The following is a 24,717-nucleotide window of genomic DNA, read 5'->3' as shown; positions in this document are numbered from 1 at the left end:
AAATAAGATACTGAATACAGCATATTTATTTATAAAAAACTTTCTTTTTTACATTCTCATTTACCCATGAAGATGTATACGTTGCAATGAATACAGCAAAAATTAAAAAAAAACTCAATTAGTAGAAGACGCTCTTATGAATTACATAAAAACGCAAATAGTTCAAATTAAATGACAAACATATCCACAGATTTCAAGGAAAAAAAACTGAAAAAATAAACTCCTGGAAAATATCAGTGGCGTGTCTATACTGCACTCACTTTCCATGCCTTGGCGAGAACGGTTTCTGTTTCGAAAATCAAAATAATGATATGCGGCTTGTAATTTACAGTGGTATTAATTTCGACTGTGTATGCTGTAAGATTTCTCCACAGTTATTGTGAATAATTGCTTTTAGCTACCGGTACTAACATTATTTCCGGCATCGTTATGTCACGATCATCTTGTTTCATTAGATCTTTTCTCAGCATAGATTAGAAGATTTTCTGATCACAGTGCTAATACTGGCCATTTATCTTTTTGTTCACCAGGAATATTTGGCAGAATAGTTATATTCACATTCTCAGCGGGCAAAGAGATTGCTTTCGTTTCTGCCTATAAAACGAGAATTGACTTAAAAACAGGAGTTATAGAAAACTCTTCGGGGCTGAAAAAAACGTGACATCACTCGTCTACACGCGCCACGCGACGCTGCCCCATCACAAGCCCTGATAACGTCCTTTCTTCTGCCGCTGAGCCGAGTGACCGTTAACTGAAATTCTTTGATCAAAATTCCTTTAAACAAATTCGCACCTGAACTTGGGGGGAAATCAAACTGACTAGAGCATCAGGTGTGAGATGAAGCCTTCTTAAAGCAGATCTCACGGGCTGAAAAAACAAACCAACAGCAGGAGGCCTCGTCGAGATGCTGCGGTGTTTGTAAATTTCAGGGAAACTGACACGACTCTGACACGAGTGTACGCGCCGTTTCTGGTTTTGCAATTTCCACGTGGATGAAATATTCGCCTCCGCCAACCTGACAGCCGTGTAGACCCTCGTGTGAAGATGGTTACTGCCGAATCCATTACGTGCAGGCCAAATTGAAATAACGGGCGGCGTGAGCTGCTCGAAGTAAGCTGGGTGGTTACAACAAAACCACTCGTAATAATTTCCCCTGAAAGCACCTGCCAGCTGAGATGTTGACAGCACACGTGGAATTCTCACCAGTCGAAATAAACACACACAGGGGCCATGGCGCTCTCTTCCCCGGCCCCAGAGATGCATTATGAAACGACCCACGAACTGAACATACGCTATCCTGTTCAAAACACACGCAGCGTCATACATTTATATTTAATCCACAAAAAATCGGAATTTAGTCCAAGAAAAATTATTTTCCTGGCCCTGACGAGAACGTTACAGGGACGCAGTGTGTCTTCTTAATGGAACGGGCAGGATGCAGTAATAGGAATTTGAGCTCTAGTCTTGCCAAGTAAAATAACGGTCTTGGAAAGTCAAACAAACTCTCCCCCACTAGTTCTGCAATTAACTTGCTGCGGGATTAAACGGTTGATGAGGAAAACTGACTAGTTCAGCTATTAAAAGGGGAGGGGCAGGTGAAATGGATGCCTACAACGCAGTTGGGAAATTACGTGCGTAAGAGAAGTTTTTTCTGTGTTGTGTGAACAGATAGAAATCAAGTGGTAGCTATTTTCTTTTCCGCAGTTTAGTTAGTCTTGAAGACTTTTAACATATATCATTTTCCCTGCCAGCGACGAAATTGAGAGAAGTTAAAAGAGATTACAGTGTTTTTTTTTCAGAAATCATCTCTTTTAGTAAATTTCTCAATCAAGTTAAGAAGAATAAAATATGTTAATGTGTTCCTCAATGTCTAGAAATACAGAACATGAAAAATATCTGATCGTTGTTGGAATTTATTATTTTTAATTCTTCGGAAAACATGCTGTGCTCTATGGTATTTTCATGTGTCGGTTTTGACCTGTTGGTGGAAATATATATCCTTTTCCGTCAATCCACTGAAACCAAAGCGCACTGTGGCGGTAACCAAAAACGTGGTAATAGAATTGAATAACAATGCAATTTTAAATGAAAAATAATTCCAATTGGTATTTTGATATGCATGAATGCTTGTTCAGGTGTCTATTATTCAGCATTTTATTGAAGTCCCGAACAGATAAGGTTTATATAAAAAAGTATAACAAAAAAAAAAAATTTTGGAACACTAATGCGATGTGCTCAAATTAAATAAGTCAAATAGAATAATCGAATGTACGTTGTTTCCGATATTTTTCAAATTCGCGCTTCAGTATAAAGCTATCTATAAGATATGCCCCCAACCCACATGATATTTCACTCCGAGATTATGAGATCATGCTTATTTATTCTTTTTTTTCTGCATTACAACTTCGAGCGTTATTAATAATTAGGCCCTACTACAATTACTGTAGACAACTTTTATCTTCACATTTCATTGAAGTTATACTTGGTAGTAATGATTGCAGCAGTACAGAAATAAATTGACATAAATTTAGTTGAATGAAGGGAGTGCCTGTCAAACCGAACACCAAACTTTTCTTTAATTTAAATATGGTTATGACTCTCGTAGTTAGATACCTTCTCTCCCGTAAGCAATATTACATGACCCGTAAAAAGTTAACCCCAGAAAACAGTATTCATTTATCATCTATCGATAGAAAGATTGTAATTTTTTGTAATTTTTTGCAAACTATTTTCCGTCTTATGCTAAGTTAAACAAAAAATCGTGACAGAAAGAGAGATCAATTAGCTTTGTCCAACAATGTTTCGGTGTCCAAATCAATATGTTTTATTCATTTGTAACATTTGTATAAAATAGTCAACACTGGTTCCGTTTTTCTCTTCTAACCGCAGATTTTTTATAAGATGTCAACTAATCTTCTGTAGCGCTGTTTTGATTTTAGAATCCCTCTTCAGATCTGTTGTAAAAGTCTTCTTGTTTCAACACACGTAAACGCCAGACGTTATATTTGCGAAGATAACATTTTATAATTTATGTACAAAGGAATTCCTGGAATGATTTAATTACCCTAGGCTATAAAACATAAAACTGACACCTTCTTAATTTATGTTTCAAGTAAAATATGTGAAGCAGACAGAGTACAAGGAATCTCTTATTAAGACTCCCCCAGAAAGGCATTCAAAAACCAAAACAGTTTTGTCCTCAATTCCGCTAGATGGCGCTGACATGCACGCCCAGTAATTCTCTGTTCACCTCATCTCGCCAGATAATAAAAAATATGTGTAACTTAATCGTTTCTATATGTATTTAATCTCGAGTCATTTAGGTCGGGCAAGGGCAGCGTTGTGGTACTTTGGCCAGGCACGATGGCAGACATTAATTTGAATAAGGATCATTTAATAGCGCAGGTCGAGGGAAGTGGGCCATGTCTTCACTTTTATCACCATTAAAAGACTGGAAAATAACACTAGCAACAAGTGAGAACCAGTAAATTTTGGTATATCTAAGACACTAGGAAAGGTTCCCCTATAAAGATCTTAGCCTAAACGGGTATAATTTAAACCTGCATAATATAGAAAATATGGAGATAGTTTTCCAAGAACTTACCATGGTTACTAATGCGATTTTTTAAAGTAAAAACTTTCCACTATTTTGTCTGATATCATTTATTTAGTAACGTGTCAAATAGTGGTTTTATCATTATTTTTTCTTAATTGTGAGCCTTCAAGGAACGTTTGAAATGAAAATATACAGAGTTTAATTAAACCCTTTACTAGTTTACTTTATGTTACGTATTTTTAAATCTTATTATTGTGTGTTTTGTGCTGGAATCTTTCTTTTCATTATTGCTATTTAGGTTCGAATACCAAATAAGAGTGTGAGCAAAAAATCTTTACAACAAGGACTATAACTAAAATGTATCACTTCCTTGCCAAATTTTGTTAAACCTATGTGTCGCTTTTGTGCAAAAAATGAATTTTCAGATTTTCATATCAACAATTTTTTGAATTATTAGAAAATTATTTTCATTGATTTCCAATGATGAATTAAAACACAAAATAAGATAATTCAATGACTTTTTTTAATTATCTCAGTGCATTGTTAATCACTTATACAAGTATACATGGAGCGTTTTAAATACCACGTCTTGATTGCTTCAATAGAAAGTGTACCATATTACGGAAATGTCTGAGTACGTTTCGTTTGGTTCGCTTTGAATTCACTATATGCATTTTCAAATTCTCTTCTTCCTTATTCGGGCAAATTTGCTTTTTTTTATTCAGTTGAGCTCTGTAGTTGTCATCGTGATATATTTGGTATTTCATAATATTGTGTCTGTAATTGTTTTTGAAAACAGATATCTTTTGCGCGTGGTTTTAACCCTTTTGTCATTAAGCTCACTTTGTATTATACCCTCTACCAGGGCCGCAGTTTTTATTGTGGACATTTTTGGCTGAAGCTGACATCAGACCAAAATGACTGTCTATGTATCTAGAGACATATCTGTAAACATCTGTGGAAAATCAATCTGTCGCCCTGGTAGAGGGTATTTGTATTATACGTTACAATAATCATCCCATTTCCTAAATAAATAACAGATATCGTACGATTGATTTTCAAAAAAGAAAAATAAAATATGAAAGAAATAGAGGACAATTCATTGTAACTGAACACGAGCCACTGCTTTTGAAAGCACATTATTTTTTACAATTCGACCTTACAACAGAATAAAAGTCCTCCCGTGAAATATATTTCTATATTTCAGTTCTTATGAGATCTGCTTATTTATTTATATCCGGATTCATAAAAATGCTGCATTTTAGTATATATTTTTTCAAAACTGAATGAAAGATAATTTAATTTAATAGAAGTCGCATATGTAAACTAAAAAATGGTCATAAGCAGCTTGGATATTTTAAGTAAATATCTCGATAAGAATTACTTATCTTAAGATCCCAAAGCCAGTAACAACAAAGAAAAACCAAATTTATATTTGGAATAAATCGTGTATTTACAAATTCAAATTCTACAATGGCTGACAAAATGTCAACATGACAAAGCAACCGGTAAGCTCAATTTACAGTAATGTCTCATGACATGAGAATGCCAGCACATATAACATCTCGTCTGGTTTCCATTATCTCGCGAGAGCCTCTAGAGCAGACGACAGTGATCGGTTCTATAAAAAACTAAGACTAGATAGTCTGTACATGGAACGACGTCTGGCATTGCTGCACAATAATCATAGGGATAACAATAAACAATGATGGGAATCCGTTGGAGACAAATGTGTGATCGCATGAGTATTTTTCACAATACAAATATATTCATATATACAAAATGCCCCGAGCAATTTCTTACAAGATATCGGGCAGAACACCACCAGTTGGGTAATCTCTAGCCATTATCAGTAATACAAGATGTCTCACAATATAGTCAGTTACAAGAAACATCGACCTAAACAAAATATTTCTAAACAATTCTGAGATCAACTTAACAACAATGAGATAGCTTGATGATAAAAGGTGCCCCGAGACTTCAACATATTCCAATATGGCAGAGGTGAGACGACACCGTTATTTTGATGGCTCTCCTATCGGAATCCTACTGATGTTCGTGTGGTGGGATTCTTTCTCTCACTGAGCATTGTGCCGACATCCGAAACCTCTCTTAACCTTGTATTTCTATTATTAAGCCCAAGTTTTTACTAGGCCTCAAATTACGTTAGGTGTTTGGATAAAGCTCCAAGTTAACCGTACCCACATGCGAGCGAGTAACTATAGACCCGGCTCGCCAATAACTAATTTTCTGAAAAACAAACCTCGCCATTCCGGAACCTGTCGTGTAATTACTCTTGCCTCCAGGCTAGCTAAATATTAATAAAACAGTTGGGAGGATCTCCCCTCAAGGTACCCTCTTTCTAAACTAGCACCTATGGTTCTTTATATCTTAATAATTATCATAAAGCTTCTTTAAGTAAGTCGGTAGAATCGCGTGTTCATTTGACATAAATAGGTATAAAACAGTAAATAAAACAGTAAATATTCACATGATTGTCCTATGAGGGGTTGCGACACAATAACTCGATACAAAAAAACTAGCTGAAACTAAAACCAAGAGAAATTACGCCATTACACAACATCGCAAGAATAACTGCCTTACCAACGATATGCTTTTTTCATACAACTTTTTCTAACTGAATCAAACTCTTGCACTTAGTCTATTGACATTGATTTACCCCGTGAAAGTGTTCAACGAACCTGGAGCAATATCTTGACTTTTTTTCCAACATTTCTGGCACTGACTGACAAGGGCCCCAATATACGTTTTATATTATCTATATACAGCCTGTCAGCTGACCCACGTTATTTCTTCACTTTATGCCGTGGCATACTTGGGAATATTCCAATTTTGGAACCCTACAGATCATAGAACATCACTTCATGTTAAAACGCGCTATGAAGTTTCAGATTATTGTACGCAATTTTGCCTAAAGGTCGAGCTTAAACGTACAGCGAGTCGGTTCACGTGCGGCTTGTTAGCGCCGCGCAGGGCAAGGACCGGCGTTCCAATTGGAGAAATGACCGCTATTAATGGGCAAGTGGACATCAAGAAGCGTTCACCTGCTTCTTGGCTGTTGGATTTATTTGGTAAAGTAGTGCCAGAAGGTTCTGATTTCCTTAAAGATCTCTATTGTAATGGAGAACCGCAGCTCAGGGTAATAAGGCTTCTGCTGACTACCGCTTATAACAACAAGCAGGGAAAGACAAGAAAACTCACCCCGATTCTGACCTCAGAGTTGGTGGAATTACCCGACCAGTCTGCCTTCTATTAAGTCTATGACGGAATCCTGCATTGAAACATTGCCCAATACTTGGCTCGGTTCAACACTACACTTCCTTTACTAACCCACTAGTTCTTTTTCAGGTTCTTTACTTCGTACGTTAGAGTTAACTTTTGTATTTATATATCTCTAAAATGTTTCGTTTCCCTTAAGGTGCCGACCATTTTTCAAAGAGACCAAACTTTCAAAATGCTATTTTTAAGCCATGGGGGAAAACCCTACGACACTTGGCCGTACTCCTGCTTGAAAAGCCGTTTCATTCATTCAAGGTGAAAATATTACAGCTTAATAGATGCACCATTACGAACGGAATAATTATTGAAATGAAACATGGAGTTTCATGCTTCCAAAGGAAGCCGTGCGCCTTCCCAGGAAGTTCAAAAGCAAACTATTTTTTCAGGTCTGCAAACTTTCCCAGGGCAGTGTGGGATTTGAGGATGTGGAGAAAGGAAAGCACAGGATGCTGATGCCAAATCCAAGTTGTTGGGCAACAAATTATCCTCTCTGAGATCTCAAGTTCATCTCTATATGCCACACCTGGTACCAACCAGCCGCTTCTGCCATTTTCCTGTATTACAGGCAACATCCCCAACACAAAGCCCTTTTCTTGTCAATTTTAAAGATTAACTTGTTTCCAAACCGATAAGCCTACTACCAAATCTGTCGAATTTTATGTCAGATAGCCACGGAAGGTCCTAACGATATTGCCAACTATTGCACACTTTGCGAGTTCAAAAGCACCAAATCTGCGGATTGGCTGAATGATCTAGATCCATTTTAAGGGGAAATGAATGTTTCTACGGAGCTGCTGCTCTTTGAAGTGCACCAGTTTATTTGAGAAAACTAAATAACCTGCTTCGTCAAACAGTTCAACTCAGATAACTCGAACTTACAATGTCGCACGTGAATCAAGATATATAATTACACATATATAAATTACCTGCCCAGAGAAGGCGACAACAAATGTGCGTCTCCACACTATACGACAGACATCCACAAGATGTGTTACTGTCACACTCTTACAACTCTCTAACTGTGAAGGCGTAATTTTTAGTGCAAAAATATTTGCGTGACGCCCCTTCTTAACATCGCGTGTCAAAGCATCTGTTTTCTTGGTCTCGGCGGATGTCATTCTGTCTTCCTTCTATTTCACGGTTAAGGGGAGACTTTTAACCCCAACCTGGCTTTTTCTGGCGTCCTTACGTGACGAAATATACACGCTGCTTTATGTTATCTGGGCGCTGCTTAAATGATGTCTACATTCACCGAAAGTGAAGCGAAACTATGAACGCACCGGAAAGAAATGATTCATACAAAATTTAGTTCCTTGTCTTTATCTATAAACCAGGACGTTTTCAATGTTATAAAATGTATGCAAGTTCTTTTGAAAAAAAAAATGTTTTTGGTAGTTTTGCCAGAATTGCGTTCATTTTTCCGCTTGATTGCCCTAACCGACATCAGCAGATACAGTTTCTGAAAACGCTTATGTAAGGCCTAATTTGACTAAATAATAAAACTGCAGACACACAAAAGCCGTAAGTGCATTTATGCAAACGCTTTTCTCCCTCTCTATTTCTCTCCATTTCTCAGGCTGCATAAAAGTTCACGAATCATTTGAACCGAAATGGATGAAACTAAAAGGTTCGAGTAAGCCACAGAAAATAAACCCGAAGCAATGGTGGAAAATTGTATTAATGAGCCAACAATGGCATCTAGCAATTAATTTGTGCGTTTTATCATGCGGCACACGCAACCTTGATTTGTAAAGCCATTTCCCAAGTACCGCAAGAGCAGTATAGCTTTCAAGGCAATCGATGGAGTTTGCATGTTGCTCGCTACTTAGGGAGAAAGCAACCGACTGACTTTTGTTATCTGAGTTTTAAAAGCGAGTTCCCAACTCGAAGATATGACTTAATGACCTGATCGTATGCTTAATTATGAGCTTAAAATAAAGTGTCATGGCAATGCTCTGAGTGTAGCAAAATATCAGTCTGTACATGTCCTTGAATAATTCCTGTCTTTCCACAGAGTATGGCCAAAACTAGCCGTACGTCTAAGGCATAAATCTTATCAAACACATCTCTGAACAGTTTTTCAGCACTTTTAACTATACACGACTTGTCCATCCCTACCTGAGGCGAAACCATCCAACGGGGCACACAGATCGCGCGGCCTGAGGCCGTATCCACGTCAGTGACGTCACACTGACGTCACAGTCGATCACGTGGTGAACAGTTCTCCTGGCGTCAATACTGCGCTACTGATTGTAACGTATGGTGTAACGACGGTATATGTCCCATGCCCACGTGATGGTGAACTGGGGAGTGTTCATTACTTGGAGGTGTTGGCATTCCAGCGGCACTTTGACACACGTACCACTCACTCAGGTTGGTGGCCGGATGGCTGGTTGTCACGTGGTTACTATGGCCACCGATGGACAGTGACGTCGACGGGCTCTGCGCCTGCGCGTTATTGCCAGCGGAGGTTGGCGAAGTGGAGGTGTCAGCGGGCGAGGCAGGGCTATCAGGTGGCGGGCTGTCACTGCGGTCTGAGACCCCGTCCTCGTCGTAGGTAGTCCCGGGCGGCGGTGGGGACTTACAGTGGACTTTCATATGTTTCCGCAGAGAACTAGGGTGGGTGTAGCTTTTGTCGCAGCCTCGCACCTTGCAGTTGTAAGGCTTGTCGGACGTATGGACGTGGCTGTGCTTCTTGCGGTCGGAACTGTTGGCAAAGCGGCGGTCACAACCATCGAATTCACACTTGAAAGGTTTCTCCCCTGAAAAGAAAAGAATAATATTTGAATAAATATAAAATAAGAAAAATCATAAAATTTGTAATACTTTTTTTCCTGTGAAGAAAAACTACTGAAAGGGACCATTTTACACATTTCAGGGAATATTTAAATGTGGGTTGATCGTGCACTGGAGCTGAAATCCAATGTTAAGAGGAAAATGGATATCCAGAAAAAAGTTCGTTAATTGATAGTCGTTTACTTCACTTGGCGGTGGCATATTTATAACACAGTCAATATGATTCAATGGAATACAATTTCGGTGAAACCAAACGACATCCAAATTGCTTTGAAATATGCCACACAGTGAAAAATGGCTGCATTTGTCAAAGAAAATCAACAATTATTATGTGGCAATTACTGGCAAGAAAAGTTATTTCATAACGAGCGTATTTCTCTGTTTATTAAAGTGCAAATATAACCAGGCAAAGCGCGTGTTCATTCAATATCACTGCAATGCATAAATCTGAAATAATGTTGTAGGTTGAAAGGACTAACTACCAGTTAATACAATGGATTAACAAGAAACAATACCTAGGTTTAAAACGAGTAATTCGTACACTACATTAGCAACAGACAATGTGCAAGTTTTCAAAAGAATACCAATGCCGCGGTCGTTTTTCTCTCTCCCTCCATTTAAAAGAGCAGGAAATTTTGCGAGTACTCTATTGTAGTGACGAAAATGGGATCTTTCATATCAGCGGCTCATGGCGTTCTTTGTTTCTCTAAAATCAACTAGAAATCGATGCCGGTCCAAAACATGGCAAACCCCAATAAAACAATCGTAAATGCGTTTCAGTCAATTTATCAGTGGTTCACATGATCCAAGAGGGAATTCTAGATCATTAAAGAAATGTATTGACTAACGATAGGCTTACAGTTCTTATCGACACAGAAGGGCTATTACCGTTGCTCTAGCTCTTCGATTACGCCGAGGATTGCAGTAGAACACGCTACAGAGTTTTCCCGGTACTACAGATACAACGCAAACTACAACTGGGGGGCTTAACTAGTGACGGTTGTTCTTGTTATAAAGGTGATATATCAACTGAATATTTTTTCTATTGAAGAAAGACTATTTTATGATTTTAAGATTATTTTATTTCAGTTGAAGATTTTGGTTGAGACTCCTGTCAATTTTTTTACAGAATGGATGGCCATTTTGTCTGTATTTAGATAATATTTTATTTACTTTATCATACCTTAAAATTTATAAATACTACTTTGATACAAATACAACATTTTTTGTATTCTAAATTTTTTAATTTAGTTTTTGCGTCTTAAACATAATGTGCAATCAGTATATAATACAAATTTTTTGGGAGAGAGGACTCTAATTAAATTCGTTTACTTTTCTCTATTCTGTAAACTATATTTTTAGATATTATTCGGCCTTGTTTATTATGTATTTTCTTAATTTATGAATAAACATGCTGTGAGCCTGCATAGTTTCATAATTATACTTGATTTTTATCCTCACAAAAACTGCCGAAGCTCCTAGATTAATTTAGCCTCGACAATTAGGCCAGTCTCGACAATACTGCTACTATTTATAACATCTTTGACATGTGTGCGTTGCAGGAGCGGACAGTTACAACTAAAATCGATTCCTCGGGCGTGATCAGGCATTTTCCTTTCAACCCAAGGTAAAAAGCCTCGGCTAATAAGAAGAACTATACGCGAAAGCTGTCTATTGATTAAGCCCCGTCTCGCTAGCATGTCAACGAGATGAACAGTATACACTTAATGACACTTCTTACATTTTCTCCCCGCTTTCTCTCGCTAAATGAACACCAAGTATTAAGATCACTATAAGATAGTTAAGGTTTTTTTTTATGTCAACCCTGAAGCGTCTTGAAGGCACGCCAACGCGAGCGAGCTCGTGCAGATAAACTACAATATGGCCGGACCGCGAGTAGCGTGTCGCGGGCGTGTTTTCCCCCCAGATATCAATTTAATGCTGCAATTAATAAGGTTTGTAATTATTAGAAAGAGCCGCGTCTTCCTATTTAGCTCATTGAGCGGTTAATTCGCCACTCGGATTCCGAGCACGTTTTCTGTTATGTTTAATTTCTTTACAAATGTCTCCCCTCGCTTGTTATCGGTCTGGTAGAAAATTAAGACGGCAAAGGTGTTAAAACTCTACACAGTTATTAAATTTTACTTTAATGGAGACATTAAAAACCGTGGAAAGCCTTGAACGTTACGCCCAGGAGAGGCAAGGAAACCGTTTTGTTGAATTATTTATAAATTAGTTTCACTTTAAAATGATCAGTGTCTTTTCGCTCTTGGTTTTCAATTAAAGTTGTGGTCCAATTATTCATTTTCTTCTTCACGCACTCGCTGTCGTGAGTTATTTTCTTTTACACTTGACACTTTATGCGTATTTTCCAAAGAAAAAAATCTGAGAAAATGGTCGGAACTTTTCTGCAACACTTTCTTAAACCAACTATTTAAGAGATATTCTGCAAAAGGCAAATACCTTGAACATTTTATCTAGTTGTTGTTATTTTAATAATGTGGAAACAGCTTTGTTTTTTTAAAGATAATCCCCACCAGTGTTTACGCGCAAATCTTATAATAAAAATATTGATAACATTAAAATCCAGTTTCATCTTTCTAAAGCACTGTCATTCTTGTCAACAAAATACGTGTTCAGCAAATAGTCAAGGCATTCGTAAACCCGAACCACAAGTCTGTTGACATAAATATCTTCATTCTTACCTCCCTTCCTGATTATATTGGTAAATAGATCACAACTCTAGCTGACGGGGGGACGGGAGTAAATCACACAACTATTCCAAACACGGGGTTATCGTTCTTCAAAGGATAAAATAGATTTAAGCCAACTCTACAAGGAAGTGGGAAGGCAGAGAAAGGTCTGGAATGCACTCGTACATAATGTTCTACACCACCAGCCTTTTGAACGAAATTTAATTAGCTTCCCAAACAAGTGTTCTTTCTCCGCGACACGACAACAATATACAGTCACATGAGGAACGCCGGGTTTATAGTCGAGTAAAACAGGTCACTTATGCTAAAGATTGGAATATGATTGTATTACTCCGTCCTATTTCTTCTTGACTAACTCTTGCCACGTGACCTAGTAATCCCTGAACTCCTTTTTTCATCAAACATCAGCAAAAGGGGTTTTCTTTGTGAAGAAATGATGGCACCTCCAACCCTCTTCTAAGCATTTAATTAAATTTTAAGTAGACTCTAAGGAGGTAGGACGCTTTCATGTGACTTAATGATATTGGACTGTATTAAGTTGCTATTGAATGACGGTCTTTTGATATTTTAACTTACGATGCTGACCGTTTCAAATTTGTGGTATCCCTTAACCATCACCTTAACCACAATGATACGCGTTAAATGTTAATTATATAAAGAATTACACTATATTTTTCATTCCCCTCGAAAAAATTTGAATTTAAAAATAAATTTTTAACAAAGCTGTGTTTCTAATTTCATATTCTATCTTTGCCTAGACTTAAATCTTCTGTCTGCAATATTTAATTTAATTTCAAAACAATACCATATTTTGTTGCTACAAATTCTTCTTTTGAATGTTACGAAGTATTGAATGAATTAGCCTCGTCGTGTTTGATAAATCTCCCCTCCAGACATTTACCGAGGTCAGACGTCTAACATAGTCACTTAGAGAAACAGACGGTTTCTTAATCGAGACATTTGATCGATTTAATTAAAGGTTGTTAATAACTGTATTGGACTCGGTGGAGAAGTTTCTGTTTCATTACTTTCGTTTAGCAACTGCGACGTCTTCCTTAGAACACAAGGCCTCCTGCTAGCAACACACGAGGACAGAACGAGACGAGATTAGTAGAATTAAAATCTAAAACCTTGAATATCAGGGCCTTTAAAATGGTATTCAAAATTAAAAAGTATAAAATAATGTTGGAACAGACAACCAGCGGGCCCGGTGACCAGAGTGTTATAAATCTACTATTTCTTAAAGCCAGGATATTATTAAAAAAAAAAAAAGATATAAATGTTTAAAAAACACTACATATTTGCTGCTGTGTTTTGAAGCATTAAAATAAAGATGCCTTCTACGCAATTTACTGAATTTTATTAATTTATTTTACAATATATTAACGAAAAGGTATTAATTAATCTTTAGATTTTATTTGGTAGAAGCATAGATCATGAAACTCAAAGGCAGAGATAGTTCAAATCGACAATGAGAAAATTTAATTTAACTCTTTATTTAGCTCCTGTCTCCATCATTTTAAATATTTGGAAGACAGCATAAGTGCGAAAAGGGTGCAAGTTTTATTTTAACGATATTTTTCAGGACACAAAGTACATATACAGCAGGACATGCCAAGATACATACTCATATATATCACACAAAGTGCTAATACATGAGCCAATGATATCTAGAAAACATGAACAAATAAATATTTCTGAAAACTAAGGTAGGGCCCTTCAACTTAACACAATGTAACAAATAATGATGTATGTGACGCTGTTCATAAATTCGAGTAGACTTTTGAGTATAACCGCAACTTTTACCAAGAAGAATGAGACCGTCACTGTGCAGTGCAACGTCACGCGACTTGGGTCATTATCGACACGAAAACCGAACTCAATAAACAGAGAACACAAAACAAAGGCAACAGAGCAGCAGTTAATATTTAGTAACTTGGGGAAATATTTAAATACTTGTTAAATATTCACGCAAAAAATTATATTTTTTCTAGGTTTCTAGTGAAATGTACGTGGGAGATTCTAAGATCACCATTTGTTTTTAAAAATATTGTGACAGATTCTAGATTTTTCAAAACTTTTCTACATATTTCTAAATGCATGTGTTTTAGTTTTTAAATTGAATGACACAATTTTTTCACATGCATTAAATAAAAACACATATAACTCACGGGGTCGTTTTGAAAATATTATTAATATTATAATTTTGTAAGTGATGGAATTCTAATGCCTGAAATCTTTCAAATAACACATGATATTATTTATATATTCAAACTTCAGAAGAAAGGCCCATCAACATCCCATTTTCTTAATTAACCGAGTGGCGACTACAAAGAGCTAAAATGTTCCCTCCCTTTCCTTATTTTTCTGTCACCTGTCACATAATATGACTAATAAAGGTCTTCTCTAAGGTCGGGGCAACCAGTTCACTGCGACACAGAGACCCGTTGGCTAAATACAAATTTTGCCCAACATCTGACGAATCGAATAAGGCGGAAATGAAATAAAATATTCGGGTTTAATTTTCGGCGTGGGAGTTTTGATCATTTTACAGCTTTAATAATAGACATAATAGACTAAACTGTAACTTTTTACCACAGTGACGTTGAACTACGTGGCTCTTTTCATATTTTCACTGTTATATTTCTTGATTAAAAGTAATGACATTTGTCAAGAAAATTTACGTAACAAAACAAATATGTTTATTCCTTAAGAATTTTAATCGATATTACCTAATTTCACATTCAAGTACATTTTTAGATTTAGCTGAATGAATAAGCATCCTGAAGTTACAAAATAAAAATAAAAAATGCAGATAATCAGTAAAATAAAAATTATCTTATCTTACAAACACTAGATATTAGCTCTTTTTTAGATCTTTTTTTTCCAAAATGAGCATATTTTAATCGGAACGCGGAGCTGAAAATAGCAGCATTTGACCCGTGGTCGTGCTTTGGCGGACAAGTCAGTAATTTCCCTTAAAATATCCCAAACTCTTTGACCTGCGTCAGATATTATTAATATTAAGCTGTATCACAATCGCCCATCGTGCAAACCCTCTGAAAGAAGGATGTTCGTGCCGAATATACGTTATGACTGTTATGATAATTATTATCATTGTTGTTGTTACAAAACAGGTGAAAATTCTTGGAATTATCCTAGTAGCATTATGTCATTATGGGCAGGTGACACAGGTGACAATTTTGATCTGTGTTCTTTTTGGTTTTTACTTAACAAAGATATAGCCTGCCTAGATACGAAGGTGTTTGATGGGCGCGTTTGTCATAGCGCTGTTATAACATTCCTCAAGCGGTCATCGCCGTATTAACTCAATGGCAAACACTGCTACGACATCAAAACAGTGAAAGCATCATTTAAACAAAGGAAAATGACGTTTACAAAACATGTAAAACTACCAAATAAATCCAGGGGAATGGGAGAGGTAGAGACAGGGTCATTGGAGTGTTCTAACATTAACCCCTCATCACTGCCTGTGAAAACATGCTAACTTTTCACGACACATCAATTTCACCCCGACATAAAACTCCACGACGTGCCGTGTGTTATTCCCTGTAGACAGCGATACCCGTGCTTACTTTTTTTCTTCAAAAATTATAAAGACAGTGAGTGTGGGTGAAGGCATGGGTGTACAAATGAGAGAGAGAGAGAGAGAGAGAGAGAGAGTCGTTTTACATCCTAAGCACAGACCCCCCCCTTCAGAGTTTCCCATTCGGTGTCTCCGTACATCTCATTACAGCAGCGGTCCGCTATGACACTCAGTGCACGTGTCGAACTCGCGGTGAACAAGCCTCCCCGACCTGCCCCCGGTGTAATCTAAAGCTGGGATCCCTAGTGATGGATGTTCCTGTCTCACGCACACACAATACCACCGTCATATTATCCCGAAGATAACGCTACAAGGTTCGACACTGATAAATTTATTATACAATACAATATAGAAGCTCGTTTCTTCTCTCATGCTTGTTAAAGTTACCTTGTTCGATATTTATTTCTTTGATGGTTAGACACCGATGCTCGTTGATTTTGATAAAATGCCTCCACGTACTCATGACACTTTATGAAGGACACGCAAAGTCCTCGGGCAATGATCAGAGCTTCATTGAGCGTTTTTGGCAAAATATTAGCTATATTTGCCTGTGAATACACTGACAAGTTTGTTTAAAAGAAAAACCGACCACCAAGTACCAAGACTGAGATCTAATAGCAATGTTTTGTCAGCTCATTCAATCCTATAGCCCACACTAAACAAAACTCCGAGCTGATTCTCCCACCACTTTTTTATGACTCACTATTTTGATATGAACGTCCCCGGCAGATCGCATTACGTGTGGTAGATCTTAGAACAACTATATTACTCCATTGCAGATATTGTTATCAGCGTTATAATGACTTTGAACGCTTCTGTATAATGTTCCAAAACTAATTATCTAATACAAAAATGGAATAAATTACATGACATATTTTAGGGACACTTCCAAACCAGTGCCTGTAACAAACAAGTAGGATTTGGAAAATAATTAGTAAATAACGAGATACAAAATGACGAGTTCATTTCAGAGTCTTTCTCACATGAATCGAGCAAGTTGAGAAAAAAATCGGGACAATTAACTTAAGGAAGAGGGGCATTTTCAAAGGCGCCTCAATACAAAAATAAGAAACTTAACAGAACTTGGAGCATTGATAAAATTAAATGTAGAAATGAACAATGGTATTTCCTAAGTTATCTCTTTTTTTAAAGTAAGATAGAAAAATACCTCACAATAAGTAGCTTTTCGACTTAAACAATATGAGAAATATATTGATGTGGTCTCCATACAAAAAGAGATAGACAAAAAAGACCCGGCAGTATCATAAGACCCCAACATATTGAAAAATATTTCCAATGTCGTCTGCACACACAAAAAAGGTGTGTTGGCAGTGTCAAACTCCTGCGTCCCAGAGCCGAGAACAAAGACGACGCCGACAGAGGGAAGAATGTCCATTCCACAATAGCAAATAGCAATAGAAACCGTACTTTTCACACCTGAAGCTGCAGAGCTGCATGTTGGAGAGCGAGGTTGAAAAATTACTACAAGCGAGATAAGGGATACCCTATGACTGAAATTAGTCCTTCTTTTGATAGCTCCGCGCCAAATTAATAGTTAATTGAAATGTCAGGGCGAGAGGCGTTCGGGCTTTATTTATTTCCCGTCAACATTTGCATGAGAATGGTCCGAGACCGCTTAAGGGAAATTTCGGGGGCGACTGACCTACAAAGTAAGGGGATACCAAGCCCTAGGCAAATTTTTTTCGTGGACTAATATTTTTTAAAATCGTCTGAGTTTGTTTTCAAATTGGCGAAATTGGTGTCATGGTAATACGTTGATTTACTGGTTAAATTTCTGATTGTCTTATTGTTTGCTTAACGTATAAAAACGTTGAGGTATAATTTTAAAAATGTAATGACATTTATGTAATGCCGTAATGACAAATGTGCTCAATTTTATAATTCAGATTAAAACTTACATTTTATGTTATTATTCAATACAAAGAAATGAATTGTGTGTACAAATTAAAATATTACATTTTCAAACGACACTTTCTCTTGGCTAAAAACGTTAGAAACAACTCTTTAAGTTTATTACCCAAGCTAACTTTATTATCGCCATCATTATCATCTCTGTTTTAGCGCAAAACAGCGGGGTCATTTTGAAAACAGGGTATCATAGCCATTGAAACTGTCGAATCGGAAAATAACAATAATTAATCGCAATGGCATGTTGATTTTTCTAGTAAGAACGCTTGGGAGATAGGACTTAGCGGTTTAGTATGCCTCTTCCGCTTCTTATCTGAATCTCTACTTTCTTTGTTCGCTCCAGACTGCTTCGAATAGAATTGTTGTTTTTGCAATTTTCTCCCATTCCCCCTTCTAGTGTTTATTTAAGCTGTTTAATCTCCCAGAATAACGCCAGGCTGGAACAAGCTGCCAGGTTAGGCTTGTAAGCGTTCTAGGAGGGGGGCAAGTGTTCAGTGCCCGTCACCCTGAGGAACAGAAGAACGGGAGAGGATGCCAGAGAGAGGCGGAAACGCGCGATTACGGGCGGATGCGCCGGGTTTTCGTGCCCCCGTTTACGAGTGAGTGATAATCAAAATATTATGCGAATGCTTCCTAAATAGAGTTGACAGCGCGAAGATTTTCCGCTTGTTTAACCAAAAGCGCCTTAATCTTTCCCATGTGGATAGAGCTACTTCTGCAGGCGGACAACCGTTTTCAAGACAACTCCTCAAAATCGGCCAGAAAATTCCACCATTTAACAACTCGGCCATACCCCCTCCTCCCTTCCCGAACAACAACGACGAACTTCTTACTCCAGAGAAACAGGTTGCCGAATTCGGCGTCTTAATCGCCTCGCTGAGTGATTTTAAAGACACCAAGCTATTTAGTAGAACAGAGTTGAAGCTATAAATTTAATTCGAGGGAAATAAATCGTTGGTGCTACCGCTTGTTATTTTACCACTGCTGTCAATCTATTGGTTTCACTGCGGACTGAGAAATATAGGGTTTATTATGTCGGGGTGTAAGCCAGCGAGTGCTTGGACCGCTGCTACTGCCCCAGCCCGCGCCTGGTAAAGTCATCAAGTCAACCAACAGCTGAGCGAACACGGTTTAAACAGTGGGTAATCGCAAACATTTATAAAAGTATGTGTTAAGAACAATGATCCGAAATGTAATGGGCTTTCACCCCACGCTCTGGCTTCTCGGTGCGTTTTTCCCGACCTCTCCAGCTACTGCGGCGTTTTGGTCATTATATTAAAGACCACGTTGAATATATCAAGCATTTTAATTGGTTTTAACAAGCAAGACCAAGTCCATTTGTAGCACATACAAATTCTCTTTCTACATGTGCAATCCATAACAGACATATTTACTCATTTAAGGGCCTAACAATATTTGCCGATTTCATTTTTCCATTGGTCTATACAAAACCCCTGTTCACCGCTATGTCAATGGCGGCCTGGTGCCCGTGCCATTGCCACTCACCTACTGCTTTGAGAATCTCCTCGCTTCACAAGTGTGTCTCATATTTTCCTTATTTACAGAAAGTTTAGATAATAATTTTCAATGCTTCAAACTCCTTAAAAACTCTGACGTTACCTCTGCATTAGAAGTCATTCCGCGTCACACATAAAGCACTGCCAGTAAATGCTTTTTTATATGAAGTCAAAGACATTTCAAAGTAAACGTATTTTGTAACACAATAGACAGTATCAAGTGAAACACGTAGAAAAGAGGCCCTGGTACCAATCACCTGTAATCTGATTGTACGATTACATCCACATATAAGTGGTTAACATCACACCAGTTACTGTAACTGGTAGTCGTACCCACTCCTTGCAGGAAGAAACAACCTCGCTCCATTGCAGAGACAAAATGAATCTGAGTAATAATTAGCCATTAAATTAATGTAATAACAGTCTTAAGACAGTTCAAGACCACTCAGCAGAAATACAGATAATCGAATAATGAGAGGGAAGTCACGTAAGGGTCTTAAGAAACCACATAAATTAATATCAGAATCATTTAATTGGAAGAGAGACGAGGGAATTCGTTGGGCTCTGACCGACATAGTGTAATAAATATCTGGAGTTCTGTCCCTCAACTCGTATACTCATGTACTTTGATGTTGGGTGTTTATAACACCCACGTGTTTTTCTATTTTCTTCGGTTAAATTATACCTGGAAACTGAATAAATTATCTCGCCTCTTCTGTGGGTCGGACAAAGGCTAGAGAAACTTTTAATTGGTATCATAAATTGTTAGACATATTCCTCTTCCGCTGTAACACACTTCACAACTTTGAAGTTGTTAATGGGGAATTCACCTTAACACAGATACTGTAATGATTTTAATTAGAAAATTATAAATCAGTGTTTTTGAGCACTGAGAACTTAAAAAAGCACAGCAATAGAAGGAAACGACAGAAATGGTATTATTTACGACTACTGTATTAAACACTGCATGGAAGGGATGTAATATTGTATTTTTCGACAATATCGTGCTCTCTATATATATGTCAATCGCTCTTAAAGAATAATGCACTGTAGAAAATTGATGAATATTAGGAAGATGCAAGCATACAAACAACTCTACAAGTTCGCCCCTCCTTAATTCTTACGCCGATCGCTTAGAAACAATCATTTTTCGTGTTTGAGAATTGTAAAAATAATTCTCGAAGTATCCCGGCTGAGAATATTATCGAAAGGACACCGAATTACTACTTTTCTCACAGAAATTTTAGTTTTGTATTCGAAGCATATCATCACCCTATCCCTTTCCAAAACTTCTATTCCTCCCAAAACACCCATCAATATAAAACTAAAGGATACAGGGCCGAATTTACGACAACGAATTTCCTGTTTAATTTGTTCCGATCCCCCGTTGCGTAATGTAAGAACGCTGCCCTTATTCTAGTTAAGTGACAAGGAATTTGGGGATTAGAGACTAATAACCCTTCTACGCGGACTGAACAATTTCGATACTGTTCATAGGCGGTAATAAGGATTTCCCGTTTAATAAATAATAATCCGCTGCTTAATGGTTACATTACTGCAGCCGCAGGTGAAAAGTTGAGAAGGCTCTAAATATCGAAGACATGTTTGCCTTAGTCTTGTAATCCTTCTAATTGATTGTTGAAGAGGTTTGTATCTCTCTCCGGGGACGTAGTCTTACCGCCCAAATCAAATTAAATCAAATAGGTTCTAATGAGAGGATCATAGGCAATGATATCCTCGGATAAAAACGCTGATGTGTGCTTTTGGCAGCATACATATGATAACTTTGCTATATAAATGAACCAAGAATTTCCGAGACGCTATTAATATTCGGCAAAGTTGTGAACACCACAAGACTTAACTATTTCATCAGCGCGGAAGCGTGCTAAACACGCTCACAACACTTCACAGAACTGCCACAATGAATGAGAGAAAATATCAATGAACTTCCTATCAGCGGATTTGTACCCCTGGTACTTCAGTGCCAATTCAACTGTAAAATATCAAAGAAAGTGATAGCTGTGCCGTAGTTTTAGTGCGGTAAATAAAAGGACTTGTTAAAATAGACATATGCCAACTTAAAGTCGTCTGTCACGAAAATTATGTCAACTTTCAAGTTCACGACAAAAATTGTCCAATGTAAGAAAAACTGATGATAAGGATATTTATTTCTTCATTATGAGAGTGGATATCAAAATGTAAAAAAAAACAACAACCTATTTTATCTCATTTTTTCTTGGCCTAGCACCGCTGCTTATCCAAGGTGGAAGTAACATGGCAGAAATTTGTCCCAAATAAAAATAGCCCGTGAACTTCTACAACGACGCCATGATGGAATCCCATGCATTCAAGCGGAGGATTATTTAGCAGTTGTCGGACCTAACTTTCGTCAGAACTCAGAGGGAACAACAACTGCGCGACTGACAGATGCTGCTGAGGCGAGAAGAACGCCGTAAGAAGATGAGCAAGAACATGTCACAGTCCGTGTAGGAACGCACCGCTAGCGTGGTGGGCCAAAGTCAAAAACTTCAGATTCCCTCTGAGACAATGAGATCGTAGGAATATTTACTGCCCGTGATACCTGTAGCCAAGAGCGGTGGAACTCAGAGCCACCCAGAAGTCAGAACTTTTAAAATAAATCTCTAAAACATATTTTGGGGTTGGCTTAGTTTTGTAATATTTTTTGTAATATTTTTGTCCAGTCTGAAAATATACCTGACGTTTACTTCCCACTTAGTCTGGTTTTTACTGTAGCACTTACAAGTTTCTATTAAATATTTATCGTCAGTATTATCCATGATCATATCAAGTGAAAACTATGCAGAAATGTGATCTGAGAAAATGTTCACAATTCGCCCAAGCTGTAGCTTATCCTGCCGTCAGATTTAAATACACGGAATAATCCGTGGCATGTTTTGCTTTATTTACCTTGCTTGCCTCGACCACAAATTGCTTATTAGACGAAATTGTGATCGGTTGACTTGCTCTAGATAAATAAATAAACTGATCTTCCGGTCCTTATCTTCGATAGATCTCACGGCTCAAATTTAGTTCACTTTTAGCGATTACTTTTGGGAATTGTTTGCTGTTATTAATGGTGGAAAATGGAAATTATTTGGCACTGTTGGGTTAGTGTAAAATGTAGCAAATAACAACTCGTTATAGTCAGATATCAAACAGCCGTACTTTTAACAAAATTTAATGTGTAAAAAATATTTTTGCTTTTAATTTTGTGTAATCACAAATCAAGGAAAATTTAGAAAAAAGGAAAAAATGGGTGCTTTTACAGGGTTTAATGTATTGAATAAAAAATAGAAAATTTCGAAATTGAATTGTTGATAAATTTAGCTGTGTACGACTGTCTTCCTCCTAGCATATTCAAATTGTATTTTCCCTACTATGGTTGGATTTTGCAACTAAAACAATGTCTAGGTGACTAATGTCTAAACATACAAGAAACATACATTTTTTACTGTGGTTGCGCGTTATTTTTTTGAGCGTGAAAATAGATTTTTATTATTTTGTTTTACGTTTTAATTTCACCTATCAAATAGTAACACATTAAGATTTTATTTCAAGTGAAATATGCCAACAAAATCGCGATCAATTGAAGTACCTTGTTTGCGCCTTTAAAATCTTAAAAAAAGTTAAAAGCGAGGAAAATATAAGCCATTCAATGATAACTAGGGTCTCACCTGTATGTGTTCGTTTGTGAATTTTCAGATTCTCACTCCGGGCGAATACTTTCCCACAGCCTGGGAAGGGACAAGGGAACGGTTTCTCTCCAGTGTGGACGCGGATGTGATTCACAAGTTTATACTTGGCTTTGAAAGGTTTGCCATCCCTGGCGCAGTTCTGCCAGTAACAGGCGTGATCCGTCTGTTCAGGTCCTCCAACGTGTTCCACGGTTATATGGGTAACGATCTCGTGCATCGTGGTAAAAGTTTTGTTACAGGGTTTCTTGGGTTCCGGCTGGTCCTTGTCTAGCCACATACATGTGTGCTCCTGCTTGATCGGGTGCCGCATGTAACGGAAAAACGCCCCAGGGCCGTGGGGGCCCATGTTCATATGATTCATGTGATTCATGTGAGGGTTCATCCCCATGGGGTTCATGTTCATATGATTCATATTCATGTTCATGTTGAGGTGTTGGTTGAAGTGGTCTTGTCCCCGGGGGCTGGTCATCGGGGGCATTTGGCCGAACTGGTCCATCCTGGGGTAGCCCATGTCCGCCCCGGGGATGCTTAGCCTCACCTGGCCGTTAACACTCCCGGAATCGTGAAGTCCTGGAAAAAGCACGTGGCTGGACGCCGGCTCCGAGTGGTGGGGTGCGTGTAACCCCCCGGTGGAGGGTGCGAACATGCTGGGGTGGCCCGCCGGGTTGGGGTCGTGACTTAACGTGGGCATGTGTTCCCTACGGAGCAGGAAATCCCTGGCGGCGTAGCTCCCTAGTTGGTGCGCGGCGTGCGAGTGGGGAACGCCGTACCCGTTGCTCTGGGCACCAAACTGGTGCGAGTGGGGGTTCCCCTGCCCCCCTGCGGCGGCGTGCTCCGACATCGGGTGCGGCGGACTGAGTTTAAGTGCCCCTGGGGGTAAGTGGTGTGCCGCCGTATGGGCGCTCTCCATGAACGGGTTTAACATGTCGGCTTGCGTTTCTGACTTCCCAACAGGTGCTGTGAACACCGTGCCATTCAATGGCGAGAGCTGGTGTGGAGGCTGAGAGGAAGCAGAGGGACTGTTGTGCAGGTTGTGAACATCCAGCAGTCTCAAACTCGGATTGCCTTTCCCCAAACTGTGGTCCATAATATGAACCGCTAGAGACTCTGTCATACTCTCAGCAGTCGATCCGAGTTACGAATAGAAACCGGAGCAGCAGGGAGCGCAATGAGAGAGCGGACTACCAAGTCAACACGCACTATGCCATATTACTCACTCAGCATGCTAAAAGCAGAAAGACACTCAACTCCTGTGCTCTCATTGGCTGTTAACCAAGTGATTGACACCTAGGCGATCATCTAAACACACAGGCGAGAACCGTCCGCTGTGCGCATGCGTGGACTGGACATTAATCCCGAAGTGTCAAAGCAGGGGAAGCCCGCTGTCAAGCCCCCGTCACTTTTAGTTGTTTTAAGATGTGGTAGTTAACTCTTTATTTTCAAACATGGCTATCGCGGAGTCAGTTTTAGAGATGGTTATCTTGATCTGCCACGATGAGCGTTGCCCTAAAGGGATAATGCACATCTTTAACAGTTAAAGAACCTCGTGCTCAATTGACCGTTACAGCAGGGTGTTGTAATT

At 38.4% G+C, this 24,717-nt stretch overlaps 1 protein-coding gene across 1 annotated transcript; it reads right to left on the bottom strand.

Annotated features, from left to right (window-relative positions):
* Window positions 1-4,984: 4,984 nt before the first annotated feature.
* On the bottom strand, window positions 4,985-24,379 carry LOC106179836 (zinc finger protein ZIC 4). Its single transcript, XM_013563621.2, has 2 exons — window positions 23,115-24,379; window positions 4,985-9,618 (listed from the first exon to the last, which is right to left on the bottom strand). Exons 1-2 carry the CDS (start codon window positions 24,247-24,249, stop codon window positions 9,089-9,091), a joined length of 1,665 nt encoding a protein of 554 aa, XP_013419075.1. The 5' UTR covers window positions 24,250-24,379; the 3' UTR covers window positions 4,985-9,088.
* Window positions 24,380-24,717: the final 338 nt, after the last annotated feature.

Source organism: Lingula anatina, chromosome 10, assembly GCF_051362555.1.
Source record: "Lingula anatina isolate TDL-2025a chromosome 10, LinAna3.0, whole genome shotgun sequence".
Lineage (NCBI taxonomy): Eukaryota > Metazoa > Brachiopoda > Lingulata > Lingulida > Lingulidae > Lingula > Lingula anatina.
The sequence above is the reverse complement of the archived record's forward strand: the minus strand, read 5'-3'. Positions and strand labels throughout refer to the sequence as shown.